Source organism: Ammodytes marinus (genome assembly GCF_949987685.1).
Source record: "Ammodytes marinus genome assembly, chromosome: 5".
NCBI lineage: Eukaryota > Metazoa > Chordata > Actinopteri > Uranoscopiformes > Ammodytidae > Ammodytes > Ammodytes marinus.
In genome coordinates, this window is record NC_137234.1 from 27,789,870 (window position 1) to 27,817,311 (window position 27,442).

The following is a 27,442-nucleotide window of genomic DNA, read 5'->3' on the forward strand; positions in this document are numbered from 1 at the left end:
TTCAAGAGCAATCCCTTAGAGCAGGCCTTCAGAAGGCCCAATGTCAACTTGCGCTCCAACCCCTTTACTAATCAGTACTGGACGGCAGTCAGCCACACGCTGCCAGCCCTGTGCTATGACGGCTATCTGAGGCTGACAGGCCGCACGCCCCGGTAAGGCTGGAACTGCCCCACCTGCACTCCCCCTCACCTGCCAGGCTGACCTCACCCTTCCCTCTAGGGCTGCACCATTCTTGCTAAAATGTGAAACACGATTTTTCTCAAGAATTTATATCACAATTCTCTCATACAATTCTTTTTTTTTTTTTTTTTTTTTTTTTTAAAGAAAATGTACTGACGCATGAACAACGTAAGTGCTGGACTTCAACTTTAAGGTTGTTTCCAACATAATATTTTTTTTGTATTATTTTACAACCCTTAGCACACCGGGTTGTTCCGAACCAAAGAAGTCAACAATGTAATGGTGCAGCCCTACCAAGCTCCCCTACTGAGTGACTTATGTATTTGACTGGCTGGTTATGTGGGAACAGGGGGAAGGGCACTGGGCAGAAGAACAACAACGTTTGCCCTGTCTTTACCTGACTGCATGGTATCCGCTGGACTATGTTAGTTCAGACAGTGTCATGGCAACAAGATTTGGCTTCTATCGGAGCACCTTTTCAGCTTTGCTCTGTCTGTGGCAATGTGTTTGCCTTTCTGTGACCAAGTAATGCTGTAAACATGACGTCCATTATTGTCACCTCCACCTCTCACTCCCATGGAAACACTCTGAAGCACCATGGAACTTTTTGGTCATTTAGACAAAGTTGTGTCCAGTCGGATATACAGATCCTGTTCCACTGAATACAATGCATGCACCCCTATGCATGTGTTTTTGCTCATCCACATTTACCTCTAGCCTGGCTCCGCCCGCCTACCTACTTCCGCTCAAATTTCATTTTCCCTACAGTAGTCAGTCTGGGGCTGTGGTGAATTTCTCAGCTTTAGCTCAGGAAAATCTCCGGCCGTCCAATCAGCAAACAGAGCGAGTGGCTGAGAACGATGACGTCAAAGTCGCGCTCCAGTTTCAGTTGAATGCTGCGTTCCTTTATACTCGGAACTCGGAGATTTCCGACTTGGTAGTTCCGAGTTCCGACCTGTCTGTGTTCCAGTGCATCTGCTCGCGAAAGTATATGGACGCCTACAACCTTTCTCATCCAAATAACTAAACGTTAGGCTCTAGCACGTTACCGTTGCCAGGTACCGGTAGATCCTTAGACTACAATATGTAGTGAAGTCGGAAATTTCCGAGTTCCCAGTACAACTGGAACGCACCGTCAGAAGCCGGCTCACGACCAAACCATATGCGATTGGTTGGCTGACCCAGAGTGGCACTGGGCAGATCCAATAGTTTTAAACTTCAACAGACACTCGCCTCCAAGTGAGTGAACGTTTGCCAAATAGAGCAGTTCCAGACCCTCTGTACAAATGAAATGAAGTATGATGGTCTGGTTGGACCAGGCTAATTTACCTCTGCACTACAAGCCAGATATATTTCGGACATGGGATATAACGCAATGAAAGCATTCACCCACAATTTATTTTAATTGGCTGCATTTTAACCTGTCTGAAATGAATTTGGCTTAGTAGCGATCTCACATTTTTAGGGATGTGAATTGATTTAAGTAGGATGTCCTGTGCTTCTATGTGCTGCTCAGCCACGCATGTTTGTCCCACCCTGAAGAATCTGAGTCCATTTTAATCTGCCTTGATTTAGTGTAACTTTTAAAATGACAGCATTTTAACCAAATATTACACGCCTATTGCACGATCAATGAAACCATGCCATTTAACTGCTGTTAATTAGACAAATATTTAAGTGTAAAAGTCGCTGAATAACAACTTGCAGTTTGAAGACTCAGACTTCTCTCTCCTTGCAATAACCTTCACCCATCACCCATTCTCACCCTAATTACCACAATGCATTCACTGCTTATGACAGACATATTTCAACATTTCTATTATGAACCCCTACAACAGAACTGAAGTTTATCTCCTGGATTAACTTGTGCCAACAGGAGGACTATAGTATAGAAATGGTTAGAATGAATCTTTTAGACTGCTATGTCAATGTCAAAATTATTTCTATAGCACATTTAAAAACATCAGTTGACCAAAGTGCTGTACAAGATGCAATACAAAATGAAATATAAGATACATGAAAAAAGTGTCAAAGTCTCAACTTATGCTAAAGGCCAATGCAACAAAAGTGAGTCTTCAGCAACGTATTAAACTGTTCAACTTGCTATGGCAGCAAAGCAGATTTGATTGGATTTGTGTTGAGTCTTCATTCTATTGGGTAGGACATTAAAAGCAAGTTAACTAAATGTGCTTCATGGGTCCATTTGACAGTGTGTTGTCTGTCCTCCTGGCCTGCACACAGATTACATCCAGGTGCTTCTCAGTTGATTTGGATCAGTCGTTGTCCCGGACCTGACTACTTCCAATGTTATGACAGTTTAGACAACTCTTGACCTCTGTACTTTGAAACTGAGACATACTTTAAAGCTTCCCAACAGGAGCAGTACAACATACCTTTGCACACTTAAATTCTTTATTAGGTCAATTTACAAAAACAAAAGCATCACAATGTATGCCACTGAAATTGCATGTACTTGTTGTCCAATGAAAACCACGCATTTCCCAATTTGGTGATACTTTAAAAACCATAGGATTTTAAAGGAATAGTCTGCCATTTTGAGAACACTCACATCCACCTTCTAGCTGATGGTAATATGAGAAAATTGATGGCACAGTCACATCTGTCTGTACAGTAAATATGAAGCTGCAGCTGGTTAGCTTAGCATAAACACTGGGAATGGGGGCAGACGGTTAGCCTGGTTCTGTGCACAGGTAACACAGTTTGTACTTCAAACATACATTGTATAATCCGTATCCAAAGGTTACTTCATAACACCCCATAAAAGGGCAAGCTGTCTTTTTTTTAATGCTTTCTTCTTCTTTTTTTATTGTCGCAAAGCGGTACTGTTTTTTTCAACAAATTTGACATTTTGGAAACGTGTGGTTTTCACAGGGCTAGTGAGTTTGGGTCATTCCAGGTCAAGAGGTGAACAAACGCATAGCACTACTCAGCCAAAATGCTCTGCTGCATTTGTTACAAATAGTCGTCAATACGGTTTAATCAAATCTTTTGTTATGTGAGGTCTGTTTCCTGTCAACCATACCTTAACCCATGGACCTACACTGCAACAAGATTCTCTCTCATCTTCCATATTTTATTCTTCCATGTTATCCTACACCGCTCTCTTATGACAGGATGATGAAGACAATCACACGCCTCCACAAAGCCATGATGGTGCTGGAGTATTTCACCAGTCACTCGTGGGTGTGGAACAACGACAACGTGACCATGCTAATGGGCGCGCTCAGCCCCGAGGACAAGAAGGTAAGAAGCACACAGTTTACTGTTGGAGAAGGCTCATTTTCACACCATTAACACCCATGTCTGACCACACACACACACAACAGACCTGTCGCCCATGTCCACTCACTCACTCACTCACTCTGTGGAGATGGCAGACAGACTTGCCACTGGGTGTGTTTAGTGTCTGACTGTAGGCTGGCTACAACAGTGCGAGTCATTCATCCAGCGGTGACGTCACGTTGTCATGAACGGGGACGTTGTTCAGGCGTGGGGGAATCTGCCTTTGTGGAGGACATGTTGCTGGACTGAAATTGGGAGACATTGTTCTGAGACACTGAGCTTTTGTCTTCGTTTTCTTGAAGGAAGCTTCTCTGATGACTGATATAATCCAATTCTGTGTTTTCAAAAAAAAGTGTTTGACATTTTGACGTCTCGTATTAAAAATATCCCTCTTGTAATGAGTTAAAAATCCTTAGCACTCTTCTCCCACATAAGTAGCTTGGTGGCCTCTTTCTAATTCCCTGGGTGCTGACTGAAAGGCAGTCGCTGCTGACACATTCCCTGCGTTCCAAATTGCATACTTATTTTTTTCTATTCTACATACATACTACATCTGACCATAAAAATAATCTAGTTGGGATGCAGTAGTCATACAATTGGTACTCACTTTTACGTATTTATTTCATCATATCATTGCATTTTGATCTTGCCTCTTTCTTTGATATCCATCCCATCCCCCGGTTGTTTTCATCCGGAGGCTCCGTTGATGTGACGTCACTTCCGGTGCGGGCGCGCACTGGATTGTGGCTCAGAATCAACCAAATGGCATGCTGATTTCAACACTAAAAAATCTTGGCCGAATGTAGTAGACATCCGTATATTTTTAATGCATACTAAATCTAACCACATCATGTATTGGTACATCCTAAATCTTTTTTCTACCATACTAAATAGCAGAAAGTATGGGAATTGGAACGCAGCCCGTGTTGGTAACAACTGTGATTGAAAATGTCTGCTCCAGCTAATGCCTGTGTCCACAGAATGACTAGCACAGCATTACAACCTCCTGTATTTAACTCAAACTACTGGCTATGGCTGATTACTTGTTGTTAGAGAGACGATACACATATAGAAAACGGTACAAAAATGTTGTAGGCGGCAGGCCACACATAGTATGTATACATATTCATATCCAATTGACTTTGGTGGTCCCTCACCTTTTCATTCAGTGCCATCAAGTCAAAATTGTAACATGTGTTGTACTTTGGTTCATGACTAAATACCTGCAAAATGAAAGCCATGTCTCAGTTTCTGCTGTGCTTTAAGTGCTAATTGCCAAATTGTAGACATGCTAACAGGTTCAAATTGCCACGAACATCCCCTTTTTTACGCTCATATCTTTTGCTTCCAACCCAAGATAAAACTACAAAACTCCAAGTCACCGTATCAAGATTGCTTTTAAACAATCCTTTACATTTCGGTTCATGTGGTCTTCCGTCTTTTTATTTCCCCTAGGTATTTAATTTTGACGTGCGTCAGCTGAACTGGGCAGAGTACATGGAAAACTACTGCATGGGCACCAAGAAATACGTCCTCAACGAAGAGCTGTCGGGCCTGCCCGCTGCACGCAAACACCTTAACAAGTAAGAGTCGATGGAATCAAACTCTACTGTACACACACACACACACCCAGGACAGAGACTGACTGACTGTATGCAATGAGATCTGCCATTCTCTGGAGAGCTATAGTGGGCAGCTTGTGTTTCATCTCGCTCACCATACACTAGACCATTTTCTGAATTAGCACTTAAATATCCTTCAGACTTTCAAGTACATCCATTCAGCCTTCCGTTACCCACTGATTTCTTTAACATTGGTCAGGAATATATTTTTCTTTACTTACTTTAAGGTTAAGTTAACTTTATTTGTACCCGAGGGTAGATTTGGTTGCGGTTAAAGGTCTACTTCACCGGTTGGAATATGAAGGTGTATTGAACTCGGAGATCCTATTTAGTATAAATGTGCAAAAAAAAAAAATCTGATCATCTTACCCTGAGAAAAGGCAGAAAGAGTCTTTTATGGTCTCACTGTCTAACCCTGCAGTTTCCTTCTTGTGACATCACAGTAAGAGTTAGGATTAACAGGACAGCTGGGCCAAGGGAAGACTGAGGGAAGAAAAACCTAATTCATTATATTATAATAGTGATATAATGATAGAACGCTGGTTCCGTATGGGTGAAGTATTCCTTTAAGAAGAGAGAAGAATTGGCTGCTTACACACACGCAGACAACATTTACGACATCGACAGACGGTGACATAACAGTGACGGCATGTGCTCCAGACATGGGAACATGCATCTCTTTGTTTTGCAGGCAGGCATTTTGTACCTGCAGCCTGATGGGAGAAGCTGAAATTCACCATATAGCGGGTGGGATCCATCTTCTAAGAGGGACCCAGCTAGTCTCTGTAGCTGCCTTTTTGTATGCAGGGATTCTGGGTTCAGCTGTGGCTCTCCAATCAGCCTACTAGCCCACCTCACACTTTGGTTCAGGGAATTGAGTGGATAGCAAAGTTCCCGAGGCAATCATGCTCTCTGCGGTTTTAAAAAAAGCGTCTGAATAATTCAACATGCAGTTATTCTGAAGCAATTAAAAGTGTCATGAATTAATGATAGCACATCAAACATCCACGGAAAGAGAACTAGAATACTGACATTGTGTGTGTGTTCAAAATAGACTTTCTCTCCCATTTTTTATTTTTTCCCTCAATCACAAGCTCCCCCTAATAATTCTTCTTTTAACTGTGCGTGTGTTTTTCCCCCCAGACTGAGGAACATCCGCTACACCTTCAACACCGTGCTGGTGGTGTTGATCTGGCGCGTCTTCATCGCCCGCTCCCAAATGGCCCGTAACATCTGGTACTTTGTGGTCAGCCTGTGCTTCAAGTTCCTCTCCTACTTCAGAGCTTCCTCCAGCATGAGATAATGTGTGTGTGTGTGTACGTGACAGAATGGGCCAAGAAATGAAGAAAACACTGGCTGTGGATGATGAAAGGTGCCTTCTTTTTTTACAATGGGGCCCCTGTCTCTGGCTCAGTGTAGGGGCCACTCGAGGATGGGAAAAAACGGAAAGCATTGAAAACCAACCAACACAGACGGAGCTCCCGGAGTCCACAACACCGCTCTAAAATGACGCATATCTCGGACCTATCTAAAAATCTCTCAGCATTTCATCAAATGCATTTCTCATAGGACTTAACAGCATCTTTTATGGACCACACACACACACGTCCCCTCATTCTTTCATTTTCAGTCAATGCAGCCCTCCTCTCTGGTGCCAGCTTTACTCCTTCTCTCTTTCTAAAGTGCCAGGTCAACCTCTCATTTGTCTATTCGCCCTGGCTGCCTGGCTGCAACACAAAGCTATGCATAATACGATGATACTCTGCTACAAGAACTGTCGGATGGCTTTCAGTCAATCCAGGCTTCCACTTCTCTATACGTAATGGTTCACTCCTCACATCTGCTCTATAAGGAACATTTTCTGCCACCAGGAAAAAAATATCAGAAACAAATAGTTTTACTTTTATTTACCGCTTTGAAGTTTGTCGTCATTCTTCTGCTAGAAATGCCAATTGAAATGTGTTAATAACCTGTTACCGTAAATGTAAACAATGCTTGTTCAGGGAGAAGATGGCATAGGAATCTTTTGTTGAGTGAGGACCCTCCTAAAGCCGATAACCAAGACCAAAGCCATTTCAGCTCATTTTTTTTATCACAGCCCTACTGACGGCTCGCTTTAAAGAGAAAGTTGACATTGCATTCCAGTCGACACTGGCTGTCTCTCACGCTTCCTGCTAAGGCAAAGACGCACACACTCCTTTAGTGAAATGCAGTGGCTAGTTCCCTTATTATCACCAAGGACAGTATAGATTTTTAGTATGGTGGCTTTTTATCCCGTGCCTACAACCTGATCATTCCTGCATCAGAAGATCTCGCGACTCAAGCTGCTTCTCCTGCAGGGTTTTGTTTTTCATTCTTTCATATCAGACAGTCACACATGACCGTCTCAAAGCTATATTTGCCAAAAAGGAAACTCCCAGCTAACAGACTCATAGCTCAGTAAGTCTAAAGGAGTAGGGAGGGATATATTGTTGTCACTATATTGGCTTGACCTATTGACTCCTGGAAATACACTCTGTGGGTGATGGCTCTCATTCATTGCTCTTTGTTTGTGCACTACTTTTCAGGTAGCTCCGACTGTAGCGCACCTTTTGTGAAAAGTTTTGCTTCTTGACTTCAATTCATTTTTCCTCTGCGCATGTTTAAGAAACTTCAATAGGTCATGTGTTATGTTTATCTGTGTTGCTTCTATAGATCCAATACAGTGTGTGGGACTTGTCCATGTGCTTATGCTGTCTGCTGTTCAACTCTTGAACCTTTCTGCCTTCATCCCTGTCTCGTGACATAGGAACATTTGCCTTTTTTTTTAAAGACCACAACTGTTTATTTTCTGATTTTAACTTTTTTTTTTTTTTTGTAATCAAACCTCATTGCCATATCACACCTTCAATTCACACACCTGAGGTTAACCTGTGCACTTTGTTATATTTGTCTTGTTACGTACTTCTTAAGCAAACTCCAATGTCCTCTGGTTGTGCCTGCATGAGTCTTCTCGGAGTGTCTTTAGCAACTTCAAACACTTTACATGTCGGTCCTGTTTGAATGGCCTGGATCCATTAAGGAATGTGCTTTTTGGCTCTTTTTCACTCTTCAAAAGCATGAGACATTTTTTACATAGGATCATGTGACTTTTGGTGGAGGGATACAAACTTTTGGAAAATTGTGTGAATCGTGCCTGGACCTTTTTTCAATATTGTAACAATGTGAAAAGAGAGCAATCAGAGCTATGTTTTCTAATTATTTTGTGTACAGCTATATTTAGGTAGAACTATATAACAAAACAGATGTATTTTTATGCGGATGACATTGCCTGGCTTTATCTTGCTCTCACAGAAAGCTTACTGAACTAACTAGCTGTTGTAAATAATGCTTTAAAAAAAAAGAGTTGAATATGTAAACATGAGTGCAGTAATGTTGAGATAGGAATTTAACGGTTAAAAGTTGTTTGTCATTTTGTCTTTACTGTATGTGTAAATTTACTTTTTTTTTTTCCTGAACGTAATAGAATAACACATCCTGACTTGTTTGCACCCAGAATCTAACAATACTGTAATTGCCTGTAATTTTTTTAAATATTATAAGCAAGAGTTTGTTCATTGGAGTGCAGTGAGAGATTGCTGTTGTAACTCCATTTGCTTGTGACTGTGTGAGTGAGCATGTCTAGTTTAGTGGTGGTGAATGGCTGTGATGCTTGTGTTGTGGGGCAATGGCCTGTCTGTTTCAGGGTTTTTCCTGCCAGATTGTTCTTGTGATTTTTAAGAAGTGTGAGCGGCGAACGGGTCCTTTTTTGTTTAAAAATGTTCACTCACTTCTGATGTCACAAACTGCTGAATCATACCAATGGCTTTCTATATAAGGAACATCTGCATTAAATCCTAAAGAGTCACATTGATGGTTTCAAAGTATTTCTGTACGACATTAAGAACGTGTCTTATAACTTAAGGTTATTTCCTTAAGTGTTTATGGAGAAGATTGATGCCTAAATCTAATACATTGAAATGTAATGCTACAGCCAGCCAGCAGCTGATTAGCTTAGCATAAATACTTTGAAACAATCTGCCTACTACCACCACCACCTCTGAAGCACACAAATGAATGGATTATATGTTGGCGGAGGGACTTCCAGGAGTTTTAAGTATCACGGTGACGCAGTCTCCAACCTGTCGTTTACACATGCACTGCGTTCCAATACCCATATTTCTATACTATTTAGTATGCCAGAAAAATATTTAGGATGTCCCAATACATGCATGTCAATTGCAGTATGCCCAAAAATACCTAGATGTCCCACTAACTCCATTACGTTTACTCTTTTATTCTTGACATAATGAAAAATCTTCCTTATCTGATTTTTATTTTTTTCCTCCCGTGGCCCTAATACTCTTCTGTACTTTTAGTATGTAGTATAGTAAAAAGAAAAAGTTTTTGAATTGAAATGCAGGGTTGGTCTGAGGATGGCTACAAACCTGTGAAATAGTGAGTTGAAGACATGTGGATTGTAATACGATTTTGGACAGACCAAGGCTAACGGTTTCCCCTGCCAGTCTTTGTGCTATATGCTAACAGTTCTTCACACAGCTGTGAGTGGCACAGACATTTTCCTCCAGCTTTTGGCAAGAATGCAAAAAAAAATCCAAAATGTTTAATTACAAAAAAATTATAGTTTAAATTGTAGATGGTTAAACTATCACATTTTCTAAATGAGTTTATCCCATTTGGTGCAGAGAAAAGTGTGACATCACCTTTTTCCAATGCAAACAATATTTGAGAGAATATGTTTACAGGGCCTTTTGAGTAAACATGTCTTTATGAATAAGGGATCACAGCTTTTGGAAACTCATTTAGACAAAGCTTTATTTACGGTTTGAGCTTTACTCGTGCTTTTGTAGAACCAAATTCACTTCTGTCATTGTTAAAAGAAAATCTGTTTTCATGCTAAAATCTGCAGCATTTTCTTGTACAAATTTTCCAGTTATTTGTCGTGTGTGTGTGTGTTTTAAGATGGGAGGGCCTGTGTATTGAGCATGTGCATTACAATGGGATTGGTGGTTCATTACTAATATGTTTACGCCTTTCATGGCTATTAACATGGTCAACGCATCATTGGTCCATATGCCTGGACTATACTAGAGATTCCTTCTGAGATCAATTACATTTAGAAGACTGCTTACAGTGTCCATGTCCATAGTTAAATGTGTTGTTAGCTTGCTTTTCATTCCAACACTCCTGTCCTGAGCAGAGGAGAGGAAAAGGAGTTCTTAGCTGTCAATGTGAAACTCCAAAACAACAATAAATCAATGCGTGCCTTTTTCTTTGTAAAACAAAAAAAGGAAGGAATAAACTGTTCCAATCCTCTTCCTGATCAAGACATTTTGATTTCTGCGTAGCTTGAGTAGAACAGACGGAAGGGACCACGGCTTGAATGACATTGAAAACAAAAGAACCGTTCGTCTCAATCTGTCCAGCCTGACCTCTTTTTGCTGCGCTGCATAACATATCTGCCCTCTGTTTCACGCGCTGTAACTTCCACTAAAGTGAAACCTATTGAAGAGCTCCATTAAGATTTAATGCAGCCATAAATCCTATTCACTAAAAGCTGCAGTATGAAAGATCAGTTGATGTGTGTGTGAGAGAGAGAGAGATCAGGTAATCCCATCAGGGACTGGTAACATGATTACTAGGTCACATAAATGCTGTTGTGTGTGTCTAATGTGGTGCCCTCACTTGACGGCGGTTGCTAAGAAAACTTACGCCGGGGATACTGTTTCACTCTGGAGAGGTTGAGTTTCACAATAGAAGTGAAGAAGTGGAGCCATCATCAAATCAAGCCATCTTACTTTACACAACACTAGCTTCCTACCCTGGATTCGTCCTAGGCCTATATAAATAAATAAAAGGGAATTTAACATCTTTAACGTAGTGGATAATACACTTTCATAGCGAACACAAGTAATAGGAAGAAAAAAAAGCAAATAGTCTACAGCACATGTCCAGTGTGAACATGCTTCACATACTAACAGATACTTTATTTTTTTTGGTTCCTTTTCAAGTAAAGGCATACTAGGTCATTCGACAGCAGTACGCCGGAAGACTAATGCCATAATAAAGATGATTTAAGAATCTTTCCACAATCTCAAAAATGATTTCCATAAGGTGGACAATAAAGTCATTCTTATTCTTATTTCTTAAGTCTTTCAAAATCTCACCTGATTATGAAATACTAACTTTTATATTTTGACCTGTTATGGTCTTATACTGATTTTATTCATTTTAACTAAGTATGATTTGGCATGTGTATGTTTTTGGTTTTTAATTTGCCAACTTTAACGTGTGTTTTGTTTTTTCTTTTCTCTTCTTGGCAAACATGGTCTTCTTTGCTGCAGCTGTCTTGGTTTCAGGCATGCTGTGGGTCAGCATTTAATACACACACACTTTAATAAAAAAAATAGCAGAATAAATGAGCTATTTGTGCGCACAGGGCTCATGACTAAAATGTCACCAATCGGACCAGAATAAACTGCGCTAAAATGACGATGCATGGAAACAAATATAGAAGAACAAGTTAGCTACTCTCAGGTGGTATCAGATACCAAACTGTATTGGGTGGAGCTGGGAGTAACTTATGGTTAGCCAGAGTGAAAGCATGAAAGGATGCTCAACTAGGCCTACTATTGGACTGGTTATTTTAACTTTCATCCCACTGCTGCTATCTTTTAAATGACTCACACAGCAGACAGTGAAAGAAAGGCTTTGTTGGCATCTCCCCAGCTCTACTATACTGTATTGACTTTAACAATGAAATGCACTGGTTAACTTCTCCACATAAAGAATGCATGGACATTAAAAGCCTCCATAACTCTTTGTTGTTCTAGAGTGGAGCCAGAGACCAATGCTCTGACACTGATCTGAACTGCTGTGTGTGTGTGGGGGCGGCCTGAATACACTCTTCATAGTTCCTCTAGTGCTTCTTTACATGGACAGAAAAATGAAGAAGGAAAAAAAAGGAGACAATATGCAGTGAGCCTTGACTGATTGTTCTGTTTTTCCATTCTATATGTGGGTCATCATCGGATGCTGATAACCGAACAGTGCTGGCCTGGGAGACCCTACGTATTTTATGCTCCTGGCAACGGCCGCATGGCAACTGTGGCCCGACAACCATGCCAAGCACTGAGTCACAGGGGGTCACAACCAGCAGTGAACACCCAGTGGGGCCTGGGCTGCATCAACAGGAACCAGGGGCTTATGGGGCTTAGAGTAGGAGACAGAAAACACACACACACACACACACACACACATACATGCGCTCCCACTCTACATCTAGACTGTATATCTGTAAAATGAACCATAATGAGAAGGCTTTTAGCATACTTACATAGCTGTCCACTCTGCTACTTAATTGCCAACACAGTGGTGATTCAGTCTGTAATGCGGTTATGAAAGCTTTTAGATATCGCAGTCCGGATGAGCCTTAACGGTGGGCCACTCAGTCACATTACATTCAATCAAATGCATTGTTGGTTAGAGGACGGATGTAAAAATGAGCAAAGATAGCCAGGAGATTTACAGTACAGATGCTAACTGAAAGCTACAAATATCAATATCTTAACATTAATAATGGATCAAATGACTATATTAAAAGGGGGTCACTCCCAGTGCAAAAACCCATGGAAAATGATCTCAAAACAAGCTCAACTCATTCCATTAAAAACCCTCACCAGCAACAATGTCTTCCCAGAAACAATATCTTGCACAGGAAATTATAGACATTTGGTTCCTATTAGGGATGGCCATTTAGAATTTTTTCTTTAACCGGTTAACCACAAGAATGAACGGTTATTAACCGGTTAACCGTTAAGATTTAATGAAGCCTATTTATAGTGAAATACTTTAAGCATTATTGCAGGGCTCCCGACCTTCTTTGTTCCAAGGACCGGCATATTCAACTAAAAACAATTCAGGGACCAGTAGCCAATGTAAATGCATTTTAACACAGTTCACTTTATTACATCCGGTTTAGCGATATCAAAATAAGAGTCCGGATTTGAAAAATATTAATATATGATTTAATTTTTTTTAACCGTTTAACCTTAATTATTAACCAGTTAAATATCTTCTTAACGGTTAACAGGTTAACCATGGTCATCCCTAGTTCCTATACCAAATAAATGTGTTGTACGGAAGCCCTAAATGGTCATGTTATCTCTTCTATTTTCACTTGATCATGAGATAATGAACACGTTATCACAAGATAAGAAAAGCTGGTTTCCACTCATTACTCAAACTATAACGTGTGGTGTTATCTCCAGGTCACGAGTATGTTTTATCACACGTTTTATCAAAGGAAAGCATTTCCTCGCGATCATGAGTTAATGATCTCCTGATAATGTGATAACCAGAAAAAAAAAAGTATGATACCACGTCCGTTTAGGGCTTCCGTAGGTTTAAGAAATGTGAATCATTCTTTCTGTGAAATTCGTTCCGACAAAATGAACACAAAGTTGCAGGAGCTTCCATATTGTTTTTTTTTCCTGATAAACGGCAGATTAAACTCTCAGTACTACTCCCTCTGCAGCCCCTGTTCAAAAAGTAAAAATAACTTTTTAATCACCTGAGATCCGATATGTTCCAAGAAGGCGGCATGCGTTGATAAAAACAACGTACAGTATGTGACTGAAGCTCTTCCAAAAGCTTTTCACCAGCTTCACAGACACACAACATTAAACGATCATAAAGTAAACGTGGTGTGGCTCTGTTTCCTGTCTTTTATACACAGTCCATGGTCCCATCTTATAAAGCTTTGGCTAAAAGGTCAAGCTGGCCACTATAGATTGTCAGCTCTTTAACTCAGGGAGACAGTAACACAATATAAAAAAAAAAGGCACCAACGATGAAATTCCTCCCTGGAATGGAAAGAAATATGTATATTTTTTCCTGCTTCAACATCAAGGAATGACACATGGCACAGAAGGAAAGGCCAACAGAATGTTACCAGGAGATTCAGTTTTAGACCTCTGCTTTTCTTCTTATCGGCTTCTGCGTCAGCGTGTGTGCAACAGTAACACTTAGTCTGACATTTAGAAACAGTGTCTGCTCTTTGAATGGTTTTACAGCATGTGTCTTTGTTGTTGGCAGAAGAACAACACAGTTGACCTTGAGAGCATCTACGCTCTCGGTCAGTAGATGACCGCAGTCTGTTCTATTGTGACGTCTGAACACAAGACTTTAACTGGCTTGTTAAAGGGAGTTTCTACCCCCAACACACACGGCCCGGGTCTGTCTGTCTCAACAGTATAGGAACTGTTCTCCATGTGTGTGTCAGGGATGAGGAACACTGGCGCGCTGCTCTCTCTCTGCTTCTTGGTAAACACTGGAATCAATGCTGCTCAAACAGGTGAGCGATACAATGGACACCAAATGGGGTGAACAGGAGGGTGACTTTAATGGACAATTTAAAGCTATAGTGTGTAACTTCTGTTGCCCCTCCTCCCCCGTAAGGAATTCTGAATAATTACAACAACACCACTGTGGGTGTATCTACATGAGGTAAGCCTTCTTTGATCACGCATTGGATTTTTTTTTACCCCTTCTGCTGTACGTCCCGTTTTTTTTATTAGCAGTTGAATCAACAACTGAAACATTTCTTGGGCTCGTCTTGGGATTTTTCTGAGCTCCTGCAACAATGTCAGGTTTACCAGTTTGTATAAGCCGCCATACTGAGAAACATATGGCGAGTTTTGTGGAGCTGTTAGGCTTAATCAACTTTTCGTCAACTCGTTCAGCGACGGCTTGAATGTAACCGACGTTAAAAATAAACATGAAAAAGTTACACACTATAGCTTTAATGCAGTCAAGGCACTGAACAAAATGAATGTGAGAAGCCTGAGATGATTTTTCTTTCTGTCTGTCAGGTTCAAAGTGTGGGATTTCTCCGGTGGGGAGACCGATGGCTCACTCTCTGAGGGTGGTGGGAGGGGCTGAGGCCACGTACGGATCACATCCATGGCTGGTCAGTCGTCCACACTTCTTCTTTGGTCAATTCTATGTTGCTATTCTCCTGCAGTGTTTTTGCTCATCGCTTAAAATGTTTGAGTAGTGACAGCTCAATATTTGCATTTGTCTGTGTCTGAGGTGTTAGTATGTGTGTGTCAGTACAGCTCTGATGGTCTATCAGTACTCGTGCAGTGAGTCTAACCACTTCGTCTTTGCTGCTATGTGCTACTCCCTGTGCACCCAAGCAAGAGCATCCAGCCGCAGGGTGTTAAGAAAAGTCTTGGCGAACTATTGAATCATCACTGTTTTATCAAATGAGTTTGCATACAATTGTTTGTAGTATATTAATCATCTGCTCCACTTTGCTGAACAGTTAATGTCATCTAAGAAATATTTGACAAGTTTTGTGAATAATGATGATTTGTTTTTTTCTTTCTTCGGTCAATTTTCTGTCAAGCTTTTGCGTTGTCTCCACTCAGGTTTCCCTGCAGAACCGAGGCTCTCATATCTGTGGAGGAGCCATCCTGACCGACCGCTGGGTCATGACCGCCGCACACTGCTTTGCATCGCTTTCAAAGTATATACCGTTTGTCACTTACTTGTGCACCCTATACACACAAGTACCTATATGCTTACTCCCGATTGTCCTTCATCTAATCCTTATGGTGTCTTGTCTAGGGAGTTTGTCAGTGGTGTGAGAGTAGTGGTGGGAGACTTTGACCGCAGAGTGCAGGATGAAGAGGAGCAGGTCTTTGTCATTAAGTCCGTCACTGTCCATGAGAAGTACCAGCATGCATTGCCCATGAGCTACGACATAGCTCTGTTGGAGCTTGATCAACACATCCGACTGGGCAAGTTTTCCATTTTGACCATCAGGGTTAGTTACCAGCAATTCTGGGTGAATGCTTGTTTTCAGAATCACTTTGTTTTGTCGAAAAATCAGTGAATATGTCTTCTACGGTTCTTAACCTTTCCGTACTGCGTGTGAGCGCTGAAAAAACAATCTGGTGTTCAATACAAAGCCTGGGCTATTTGAACTGGGATGTAAACAAAGGGGTATGTAAGCAAAAGGACCCATCGTAGCTAGCAACATGGCTGTTTACAGAACCTAGGCTGTGTGTCACTGGGTTTTTTCTTTTCTGCTAACAACACAGTATGGACAGGTAGCATGATCGTGAGGAGATATTCACTGATTATTACATGAAGTGATTTTATTTTTTTTAGATAAGCATTCTCCAGAATCGCAGACTCCACCTTTAATTAAATTGTTTTTTTTAAACAGGATCCCGTGTCCAGCCAGTATGTCTGCCTTTGGCCGACGAGAGCATCCCACCTGAAACCAGTTGCATTGTGGGTGGATGGGGCCGAATGAAGGAAAGTGAGTATAGCTCTCTCTCTCTCTCTCTCTCTCTCTCTCTCTCTCTCTCTCTCTCTCTCACTCCCACCGAATATTAGTAAAGCAGTCAGTCATCATCAGCTTTCATCATGTTCTATTATATTCTACTGTCTCTTTTCTAGAGGGCCGTCTTCCTGCAGTGCTGAGGGAGGTCCAGTTAGACTTAGTGGACCCAGCCAAATGTAAACATGTCCTCCAGACTGTCAAGAGCTCCATCCTTACCCAGAGAGCATCCAGCCCTACGTCCGCCATGACAGTTCTGTGTGCGGGGCCAGAGAGAGGAGGGAGAGATGCCTGCCAGGTAGAAAAAAATATATGTATATATATATACCGTCTGCAACCTCTGATAATTGAATATTCCAGAGCCCAAATTAGACGTCACCTATTTGGCAAAAATGCACATTTAAATGTTTTTTTCAACATTATCATGGGTCACCGGTGGGATTGTTGTAATTACTCCAATTTCCTCATGGGGGCGACAGAATTTACACACTATAGCTTTGAAGAGACAGCCTCCTAAAACGGAGCGTTTCGGACAGAAGCTGAAAACAGGAGATTTTAGCAATGGCTCGATGAGAATATATAAAGGCTTTTTCTGGACACTGCACAATGAAGAGAGTTTCTAGTCGAAAGCCAAATTACTATTTTGGACCTGAAAATGTGCATACTAATCTTACTTTTGAAGGAATCCCATGATGTTGGAGCTTTGAATATGTATTGAAGTGTTTTTTTTTCTACCCTTGTGTTCCTGCTCTCTCCAGGGGGACTCGGGGGGGCCTCTGGTGTGTTTGGTGGCTGGCTCCGATGGGGGTCAGTGGGTGGCCCTGGGTGTGACGTCCTGGGGGAAAGGATGTGGTCGGAGCTGGGGAAACAACAGCAGCCGCCCCCCCTCCAGAAGAGGCTCTCCGGGGATCTTCACTGATGTCAGGCTGCTGCTGCCCTGGATCAAGCTCAAACTAAGAGAGGGTTGGTTTTAAAATAATCATCAGATGAGTCAGATGATTTTCTCTCAGAACCTCAATATGAGGCTTCAGATCTTTGTATCTGTTTTGCTTTGAGCCTTTATTTATCAAAGGTCCATGTAAGAGTCCAGTCCATGTACTTGAGCAAAGTAGGATTTGATACTATGATGCATGTATGCACAGAAATGTGTAACATGAGTGTGCTAGCTAAGATCACAGTCTTTGTTATTACATTGCATATGGGTATAGGTTTAGGTGGATACAACAAGATGTTCATGTATGGCTATTGGTATACAATATTGTAATAATGATATAATAATAATATTAACTACTTATTTCTCTTTGTTATCTTTGTGTAATTGCTTTAGCTGATGAGCAGCAGCAGGGAGCGACTTTGTCAAGTGAGTGCTTTCTCCTCTCGTCCTAGTGGCTCATATGCATCTCTATTACATAATGCTTCTTTGATGTACTCAGTGCTGTGTGTGTGTGTGTGTGTGTGTGTGTGTATGTGTGTGTGTGTGTGTGTGTGTGTGTGTGTGTGTGTGTGTGTGTGTGTGTGTGTGTGTGTGTGTGTGTGTGTGTGTGTGTGTGTGTGTGTGCTTGTGTGAGTCAGAGCTCTGCAGCGTGAGAGATGGACCTGTAACGGACAGCGAGGGGCTAATCACAAACCCCGCCCTCGCCGGTGGTCACTATGCCAACAACGAGTGAGTGACACACTAGAGAAAGAGAGAGTGGTTAAAAGGCACTTAACTGCCATTGAACCACTATTTAAACCAAGTGGAAGGTGGATCTCTCCTCCTCACTGCACATTCATGACGTAACGTTCACGTTTTGACAGTCAAGAATCTAGTAAAAAAACACATCATTACAAATAAGCTCAGATCTGTGTAATTGTAAGTAGCGCAGGAAAATAAATGAAACAAATCAAAATGGCACTTGTGTTACCTCACAGTTCCCTGGATACCAATGTGTGTGTGTGTGTGTGTGTGTGTGTGTGTGTGTGTGTGTGTGTGTGTGTGTGTGTGTGTGTGTGTGTGTGTGTGTGTGTGTGTGTGTGTGTGTGTGTGTGTGTGTGTGTGTGTGTGTGTGTGTGTGTGTGTGTGTGTGTGTCTTCAGGTTGTGTGTGTGGAGTCTCAGTGTTCCTCCAGGCTATAGTATTCTATTGGAGTTTGATCATTTGGATGTGGAGAACGACTCTCACTGTCGCTACGACCGTCTCACGGTGTCAGTGGGGACCCACAGGCCTGTGGGTGAGTTACAGACACACACAGGACATAGTTAGCCTATAGCTTAGCATAAACACTATAGGTAGGCATGGATGACCAAAGTGAAACTAGTACACCAATATATCTCTAAATAATTTTTTTTAAGCCACATCATGTCTTGTTTCCTTAATTTAACTAGAAAGTGTAGGGTAAGTTTGGTAGCCTATGGGAGCTACACTTCTAACAGTCAGTAAGCAGAGGTTGTAGTTTGTTCTGTGCAAAGGAATTATAACAAACTGGGACCCACTGTGAGAGCAAGATGTTTTGGATGTTGCACACAGTGACTGCTTCAGGCTGTTGTTCACCAAACAATAGTTCCAGTAGGCCTACATAACTTTTTCCTTTTCTTTTTACATTCCTATTTCAAACTGAATGATTTTATGTAGCAACTTGAGGTTGATGTAGATCTTTTTTTTTAAATCTCATTCATGGAATGAAAGGTAATAAGGGCGTTAACTAAACTGGTTAACTATTCCTTGGAACTCCAAACCGATCTCACTACACACACTTCACATTCACCTCACTACACATTAACAGGTTATATGCACACACAGAGTATGTGCACATATGGCAGATACTAAACTCTCTTTTTTGATAACTTCTTCTTTATTTGTTTTTGTTACTTTTCAGGGATTTTCTGTGGGAGTGTCCTTCCCGGCCCAGTGCTCCTTAATAACTCCCAGAATGCAACACTAATGTTCTCCTCTGACATTAGCCGAGCAGGAAGTGGTTTTGTCGTCAGGCATCGCGCTGTCCGGGGACACACTGATCCCGGTGGGAAAACGCAACACACGATACACACACACAGTTCCAGTACACAGGCACATGTAACACTGGGGTGTATAATGTATAATGCAGTGTGGAAGGCCCATACACTCTGTTCTGTGTCCAACACTTAGCTTAAACTGTGTATATACAACTCATACAACTGTACTGTCTACCAGGTCTGTTGACTGTGGCTCGCGTAGCAACCTGGTGGTTGTCCCATGATGAGACAATAATAATGAGCTGCACAAGACACACACACACACACACACACACACACACACACACACACACACACACACACACACACACATTGACCTATTGTTGACATATAGGTCACTTTTAGGGACTTAACATAGACTTAAATTCAATTCCCGGAGTCTTATCTTAACCACAACCTTAACCCAGATTAACCGCTGTCTTTTAGAACATGACCAGAGCTTGCCTTACCCTAACCCTTACCACTGACCCACATTTTTCTAGCAATTTGGGACTGTGCTTTTGTTCCCCATTGTACAAGCTGCCCCAAATCAAATGGCCTCAAGTCTACTGTTTGTCCCTGAAAGTGACTGAGAAGTCGGTAACACACAAGCGCACACACACACAGACTTTGTCGGAGTAGCTGTGGAGTGGTTGAACCCCGCAGTGAATAATGTGTCTTTTGTGTTCAGTGTGCAGATGAATGTGTGTTTTGTGTTAAACTGGTTTGCCCTCTGTAAGTCTTGTATTGTTTGGCGGGCCTGTGTGTGTGTGTGTGTGTGTGTGTGTGTGTGTGTGTGTGTGTGTGTGTGTGTGTGTGTGTGTGTGTGTGTGTGTGTGTGTGTGTATGGGTGTAAGGGTGTGTGCGCGCGCTAGCGTGTGTCCTCTTGCCCTAGATTGAAACTGAATAAATCCTGTCACTGCTTGTTTTCAAATCTGTGATTCTACCAATATCTATCAAAACCTTTGTTCTTCAAATGTGAACACAAATTAAGATATGAAAACGTGTGTGTGTGTGTGTGTGTGTGTGTGTGTGTGTGTGTGTGTGTGTGTGTGTGTGCGTGTGTGCGTGCGCGTGTGCGTGTGCCACCACCAACAGGATGTGGGACTGTTGTTCTGGTTGAGGATCAGACTTCCATCCACAGCCCAAATTACCCACAATTCTACAGCAATGACTGTGTCCTGCGCTGGGTTGTCCATGCTCCGCGGGGCCATGTTGTCAAGGTGACGCACTGAACTTGCCGCTCAATCAAAAGGAAAAATGAACCAAGCTCCAAAGGGCAGCAAATGTGATAATCAAAGGCTGCTTTTCTGTGTTGTTTTTCAGCTTGACTTTGCAGATTTTCACCTGGAGGAGTCGGACAAATGCTCGTATGATTCGCTCACTGTCCTGGCAGACGTGGAGGGAGCAGAGGAGATAGGTAGGGCGGTGGAGTAGTCTAAAATCACCTCTTTGTGAACGGCTGCCATACTGAGAAAATACAGAGAGAGTTTTTTTTTGTGGAGCTCACAGTCATCAACTTTGTGTGAACTCATGCGGAGATCAGATGGCTTGAATGTAACCGACATTCATTTATACGCACTATAGCTTTAAATGCATCATGTTCAGATTCACTCAAATAGGTAACACTTTACAATGACAAAAAGTGATGAGTTACTGAGGAATGAATGAGGAACGAATGGTTAGTTAAAGTACTGCATCATAATCATTAACAATGACCATTAATGTACCGTTAGTGAATCAGTACCTACTCATTAACATACTAGTACCTAATGCTTTATTAATACAGTATCTCCCAGTTTGTTAACCAGTAACTAAACAGGGCTTGAATCACTTTCTCAGTACCTGCTCATTAACCTATCATTACCTAATACTTAATTAATACAGTAACTCCTGTTCTGTTTACAGTAACTAATCAATAGTGCTTGAATCTCAGTTTCTCAGTACCTACTCATTAACTAACCATTCCTTCCTCATTCATTCCTCAGTAACTACTCACTTTTTGTGTAGGCTACCTTATTGGAAAGTGTTACCCAGAAAGAATGTAACACCAATAGCCAGTTTTAATTGTTGTGTGTGTGTGTGTGTGTGTGTGTGTGTGTGTGTGTGTGTGTGTGTGTGTGTGTGTGTGTGTGTGTGTGTGTGTGTGTGTGTGTGTGTGTGTGTGTGTGTGTGTGTGTATGTGTGTGTGTGTGTGTGTGTGTGTGTGTGTGTGTGTAGCGGTGCTGTGCGGTGGCAGCGTTCCTCCTCCCGTGCTGTCCTACCACAGCCTCATGGTTCTTCAGTTCAGGTCTGACAGCAGCATCACACACAGGGGCTTCAGCGCTTCACTCACGTTCATCAGCCATACAGGTAAACAGCCATGCACATCACCTTGGGGTCTGTCTTTTTGTTTCCAAGGGGGGGGGGATACATTAGGTTATGTTTAGTCTAGTCAAGTTGTAAACCTTTTTTATTACGTACTTTTTTTTTAGTTGTAACAACAGAACACATTTGTACGGAAGCCAAGAGCGGCCATGTTTGTCATGGTTCTTTAATCCCGATGTCATTGTCTCGTGATGTCAGAGGAAACCAAGCATGTTTTGCCGTGAAAACCAAAGAGCATATAGGGTTGTTTCCTCTTATTATTCAGGGTGGAGAATACGTGTTGTCATAAACTTGTGTAAATCACTTTACAATCTGCCACCTGTCCGTACTGCGTGTGCACTGAAAAAAATAAATCCAGTGTTAGCACAGCCTAGGCTCGATATAGGCTAAGCTACTGAGGGGCTTATCATTTGACTTTGAAAAATAATTTGGTACAAACACTTATACACTTACATTAATATTAGCAGGCTAAACCACAACTAACTTTAAACTAAGAACAAATAGAAATCTCCCCGTATTGCCCTCCACATTAAACGGCCTCCCTCGTTGTTATTATTATCCAGACCTCCATGATCCAGACCCAGCCTGGGCAGAAGTTGCTGGAGACCCTCTGAGAGCTGGGCAGGATGCAGAGACAGCTGTGGGGCCACACATCACATCACACGGTTGGTGCTTTTCTTCATTTGCATTCTTAATGTGTTGACTTAAGGTTTGTGGATTTACAAGTAGAAGTAGCCGACAGTGACAAGAATGCAGGGTTCCATGGGAGAGAAAAAAATGTATGTATGTGGAGAAAGAGAATGAGTAACTTTCCTCACCTGGAGCCAATGATCCATAAACGTATTGGAGCGGTATAGGGGTCAACAGTGGACATGTGCCTCATCCAACTCTCCATACAAATGAGGGTGACATTGAAGACAAAGGCTGCGTTCCATGCTCTTTCTTTTTTCTATTCTACATACTAGAACTGGTCATAAAACAAATCTAGTTAGCATGCAGTAGTAGGCATACAATTGGGACATACTTTCACTTCTTTATTTTATCATAAGATTGCACCATAAACTTGCCTCTTGCTTTTTATATCCCTCACATCGCTGGTTGTTTTCATACGGAAGCTCTATCGATGTGACGTCACTTCCAAGTTTGCATTAGATTGTGGGTCAGATAGCATAGCATGCCGATTGGCCACAATCAAAATCTCGATTGGATGTAGTAGGCATCCGGGTATTTTTAAGCATGCTAAATCTTATTCAGACCACAAGAATTGGGACCTCCTAAATCTTTTTTCTACCATACTGAATAGCAAGGAAGTATGGGTATTGGAACGCAGGGAATATTTCTTGTTGTCTCCTCTTGATGTGCGCCTAACAAACAATGAATGAATTGAATGTTGTGGAGAAAGTGCATTTTAGATCCTCTTTTTGGTTTTTAGCAGAAACGTCCACCGGTGGTGTCACTGGCTGAGTCATCATTTAGAGCGGCAATGGGACATTTAACACTGGAGGTACAACTGAGAGGCAAGCAGCAGGATGACATCATCAATTCTTAATTTAAAAACCTACAGGGAGATCATTCAGGACTGTTTCATGTGTGGAACCATATGTTTCGCTCTTAACCTTTCTCTATCTTTATCTTGAATTTTTTCTGAAAAGTCATTCACACTAAATACTGCAGTGCAAACTGTTCCAAAAACTGCCACTGACGTACTGTATAATGCAGTCATTAAAGAGAAAATGGTTGTATTAAAAGATAGCAAATACAATTAAAATAGATGAATTAAGTTTTCCATCCCTCTCAATTCAAAAACTAGCATTTTTCTATTTTTTCACTATGCATATACTGTGAGTGCACACAGTGTTCACTGTTCAGTACTGTGTGATCAGGGTGTTTCTCTTCTTGATCCCCTGAGAGACGATAATCCCTCCAACAGGTTACCAGTGGTGACAACAAGTCCTGAGAAACAGGTATTGAGTGTGTGTGTGTGTGTGTGTGTGTGTGTGTGTGTGTGTGTGTGTGTGTCCTCAAGCAAAAGACAAAAATGGTTCATCCTCCTCTCATTTGTTCAATAAACACCAGGCTTTTGTCAACTTGCTCACAAACTCTTCTTTTCTTTCTTTCATGTTATCTGTACTTTTTGTCCTCACTCACTTTTTTTCTTGAGAAACATTTCTGTGATGTCACAAGTGAAAAAGTCAAAGGTTACTTTCTTCATCCTTCTGCTGCGAGCGCTCTCTCCTCTTCCTCTCTCCTTCTTTCATCAGACTCATTCCTGTCTTCTGTCTGTCTTTCATCACTTGTGTCTCTCCTTTTTCTAAACTTGTCAGCTCTCTGTTCCCGCTTGTGTGTGCGCATGTTTGTGTGCGCATGTGTGTCTGCGCAACTGGATGTACACAGTTTAAGGTGTGTGTTTGTGTGTGTGTGTGTGTGTGTGTGTGTGAGACCGTGTGTGTGTGTGTCTGCATGCGTCTGTGTGTGTGTGTGTGTGTGTGTGTGTGTGTGTGTGTGTGTGTTTGTGCATGTGTGTGTGTGTATGTGTGTGTGCGAATGTGTGCATGTGTGCACATGCTTTTGTGTGTGTGCGTGTGTGTTACTTCCACCCTCACTAAACCAGTTCCATTGGGGCACTGATGCTGCTTTGCTGCAGCATTACCCCCCAATTATCCTTAATCCAAACTGTGAATGGGCGGAGCCAACAGCTAAGCTTTTAAGGAAAACATACACACACACACACACACACACACACACACACACACACACACACACACACTGATATGCTATGTGGTTTTTACAGGTATGTACAAAATTCAAGTTAAATTTTGAAATGATAGACTAGATCATACTCTATTGTTAAATGTTGATTTGTTTCTTGTCACCCTGATACACTGTGATCAAGGGTTGCATGCATGGACTCAGTAGTTGTATCTTTTACCAGCCTGCCAACACACACTGGCCAACCACCTGACAGATAAATATCACAATGCATGTGTATTTCCCCCAAAACAAGGCAGACTTTCACTCTTATCCCACCATATAAACATATTCAACTCTGGATAACTGTTGGGTTTCCTTTCATATTTTCAACTGTATATCGACCCCTGGTGTTTATAACAGCAGAAAACGACATGAAAAGGAACTGTTTAGCTGACATACAGTAGAAAAAAGAATCCATTAATGTGTGTAGGTCTAGGCCGCCATCTAGTGGCAGTGTTGGGAGACTCGTAGTGAAAGCAGTCCTGGAACACATTTTTTTTTTTTTTTAAGATTTTTTTTGGCATTTTTATGCTTTATTGATAGTGTAGAGACAGAGTTGAAATGGGGCAGAGAGGGGAGTGACATGCAGAGAACGACCGCGGGCTGGAATCGACCCCGGGTCCGCTGCTGGCCGAGGCCCATGGGGGGGGACGCCCTACCAACTGAGCTAAGGGCGCCCCCCCCCCCGTCCTGGAACACATTCACTTGGAAATATGATCTCATTCATACTGCTCTCTTTAGTATTGGAAATTGTATGGATAAATCAATTTTTTTTATAAGTTATAAAATATTAGCTGTAAGAGAGGAGTGTGCTACTGATGATCTTGTTGCTTGTTCTCTTCACATAATCTCTCTCTCCATTAATGTAAACTAATAAATATGAGTTCCAGTCAGACACTTGCAATATAGATTTGATTTTTATTAAAATATGAATAAATAAACACAGTGGAGGCAAACTACAATCTGGTTCCAATTCTGCATGGCTATACCTGGCACATTTACATGGTGAACTTTGGTGCTCATGTTTATCAATGTGTTTATCATGTTTATCAATGATCTAAAAAAAAAAAAAAAAAACAGTCCAGCATGCACACATTAATGTCCGTGGGAACCAGGAGTCATTTTTATTAAAAAAAAATTTGCTTCAACTTTCTTAACTTATTCTAAAAGGCCTGCTGAGGTATACTTGGCCACAGTTAGAATGACCTCATGGAAGCCACTCTAAGAGATGAAGGAAATCATTCATTAACATTAAACAGTGTGCTCAAGGTTCAGAGGATATTTATACACCACTTCAAAAAAAGAGGAAATGAGGTTGTAAAGCGTCCTGTTGTTGTGTGATATTCAATAACACATCACAAGAGGGACAATGGGCAGCATGCCTCCACTCGGCCTTGGATCATGTCTTATGCTGTGTGGTGCTTATGTTCTGAGATATTGGCCAGCTCCTTTCCTTTCCTTATTCTATATTAAATAACCTTTATTTTCACTGGAAAGACACTGAGGTTTTCCTTCATTTGCAGTGACGACGAGCATACGCAATAAACACAATGACAAGGATAACATATAATGAACAAAGAAAACAGAAATAAAATAGGATAAAAAATTATATACATACATTTAAATACAGAATATAAAATACACAAAAAAATAGCAACACTAAAACAAGATGAAACACTGAATGAACAATGCATTTAGCTAAAACATGTATAGTAAGATGTTCAATTCAGAAATCATGGATTTAAATAAACCAAAAAGTAAGAAGATATAATTATTATATAATTCTGTGTGTTGTATATATTCAGCAGAGGCAGCTGTGCAGCAGTCCAGCAGCAGAGCCAGACTGCATGTGATGGACACGGCTTCAGATGATGAAGACGGCATTGCAGAATCCTCCGGCGCTAGTGGCTAGTAAACACACTGGAAGACACAAATACATTTCTTAACAGTGTGCTACTGATTAAGACAGTGGTGAGACATTTCCCATTGTATTAGAGGCTCAGATCAAGATAATAACTGTTGTGGTGACAGCTATTCTGAAGGTAAAACTTTAAGATGATGTGGAATAGAAAAAAAACTAAGTCCATAGAATACAATTGTCTTCTGGAATGAACATTTTATAAAAAAAAAATTTAAATAATTTCTTTCTTTGTTTTATTTAAAGGCTGAGAAGGATTTGGTCCCAGACAGTATGTAGCACATGCCTTTAAATCTATGCATTGTGTATTGTTAAGTATATTTTTTTAAATACAGGACGTACTGTAGTAATCCTTGATTCACATGGGCAGTCAACGTATTGTAACTGGGAGTTTATTGGTTCCTTTCTAACAGAATGATCCATATTTTTCCCTCTTTTTTTTGTTAACTGCCCCCCTGTGTTATTGTGTTTATTCTTAGCTATTGTTGTCTGTTTTTTTCACTGTTGTATCTATGATTGATTTGTTTGTATTGTGTTTTATCTGTTTTGTGTGAGATCCCCCTGACAATAATTTGCTACAACTCAGTGTGTTATCCCATCAATACATATTGTGATAATAAATGTACCCAATAGCCCAACATTCATTTGTCCTTCTATTTCTAATGGTATTTCCACCACTTTGGTCTCGCTGAAATATCTCTATTTGATTGCCATGGCTTTTTGTACAGGCATCCATTCAAGTGTTTCAGTCACAGATTATGTTTACATAAAAATCTCCTCATAGCATTTATCTCAAAGCACCACTTCTAGCCCGACAGAGGCGTCACTCTACCTCTCTTATGTTGATTTTCCAATCATAATCATAATTTACTTTCTTTTTTTTTGGCTGAGCTGCTACACAGTTTTCCCATGTACCATGTAGGTCCTTAATAGCTGCACA

General features: G+C 41.2%; 2 protein-coding genes across 2 annotated transcripts in view; both read left to right on the forward strand.

The window, feature by feature from the left end:
* Nucleotides 1-8,993, forward strand: part of far1 (fatty acyl CoA reductase 1) — a 37,196-nt gene extending 28,203 nt beyond the window's left edge. The window contains exons 11-13 of the mRNA XM_080028180.1: nt 3,315-3,444; nt 4,939-5,066; nt 6,249-8,993. Coding sequence (XP_079884306.1) covers nt 3,315-3,444; nt 4,939-5,066; nt 6,249-6,408 — 418 coding nt within the window. The 3' untranslated portion in view covers nt 6,409-8,993. The remainder of the gene's footprint in view (nt 1-3,314; nt 3,445-4,938; nt 5,067-6,248) is intronic.
* Nucleotides 8,994-12,242: 3,249 nt separating this feature from the next.
* LOC307250597 (ovochymase-2) lies at nt 12,243-26,496 on the forward strand (the record flags this gene model as incomplete). The annotated part of the gene is made up of 16 exons (XM_080027713.1): nt 12,243-12,362; nt 14,241-14,280; nt 15,017-15,114; nt 15,578-15,675; nt 15,777-15,949; nt 16,381-16,476; nt 16,617-16,795; nt 17,256-17,460; nt 17,825-17,857; nt 18,070-18,160; nt 18,612-18,706; nt 19,352-19,495; nt 20,565-20,689; nt 20,793-20,886; nt 22,397-22,498; nt 26,390-26,496. 16 exons carry the CDS (start codon nt 12,243-12,245, stop codon nt 26,494-26,496), a joined length of 1,800 nt encoding a protein of 599 aa, XP_079883839.1.
* Nucleotides 26,497-27,442: the final 946 nt, after the last annotated feature.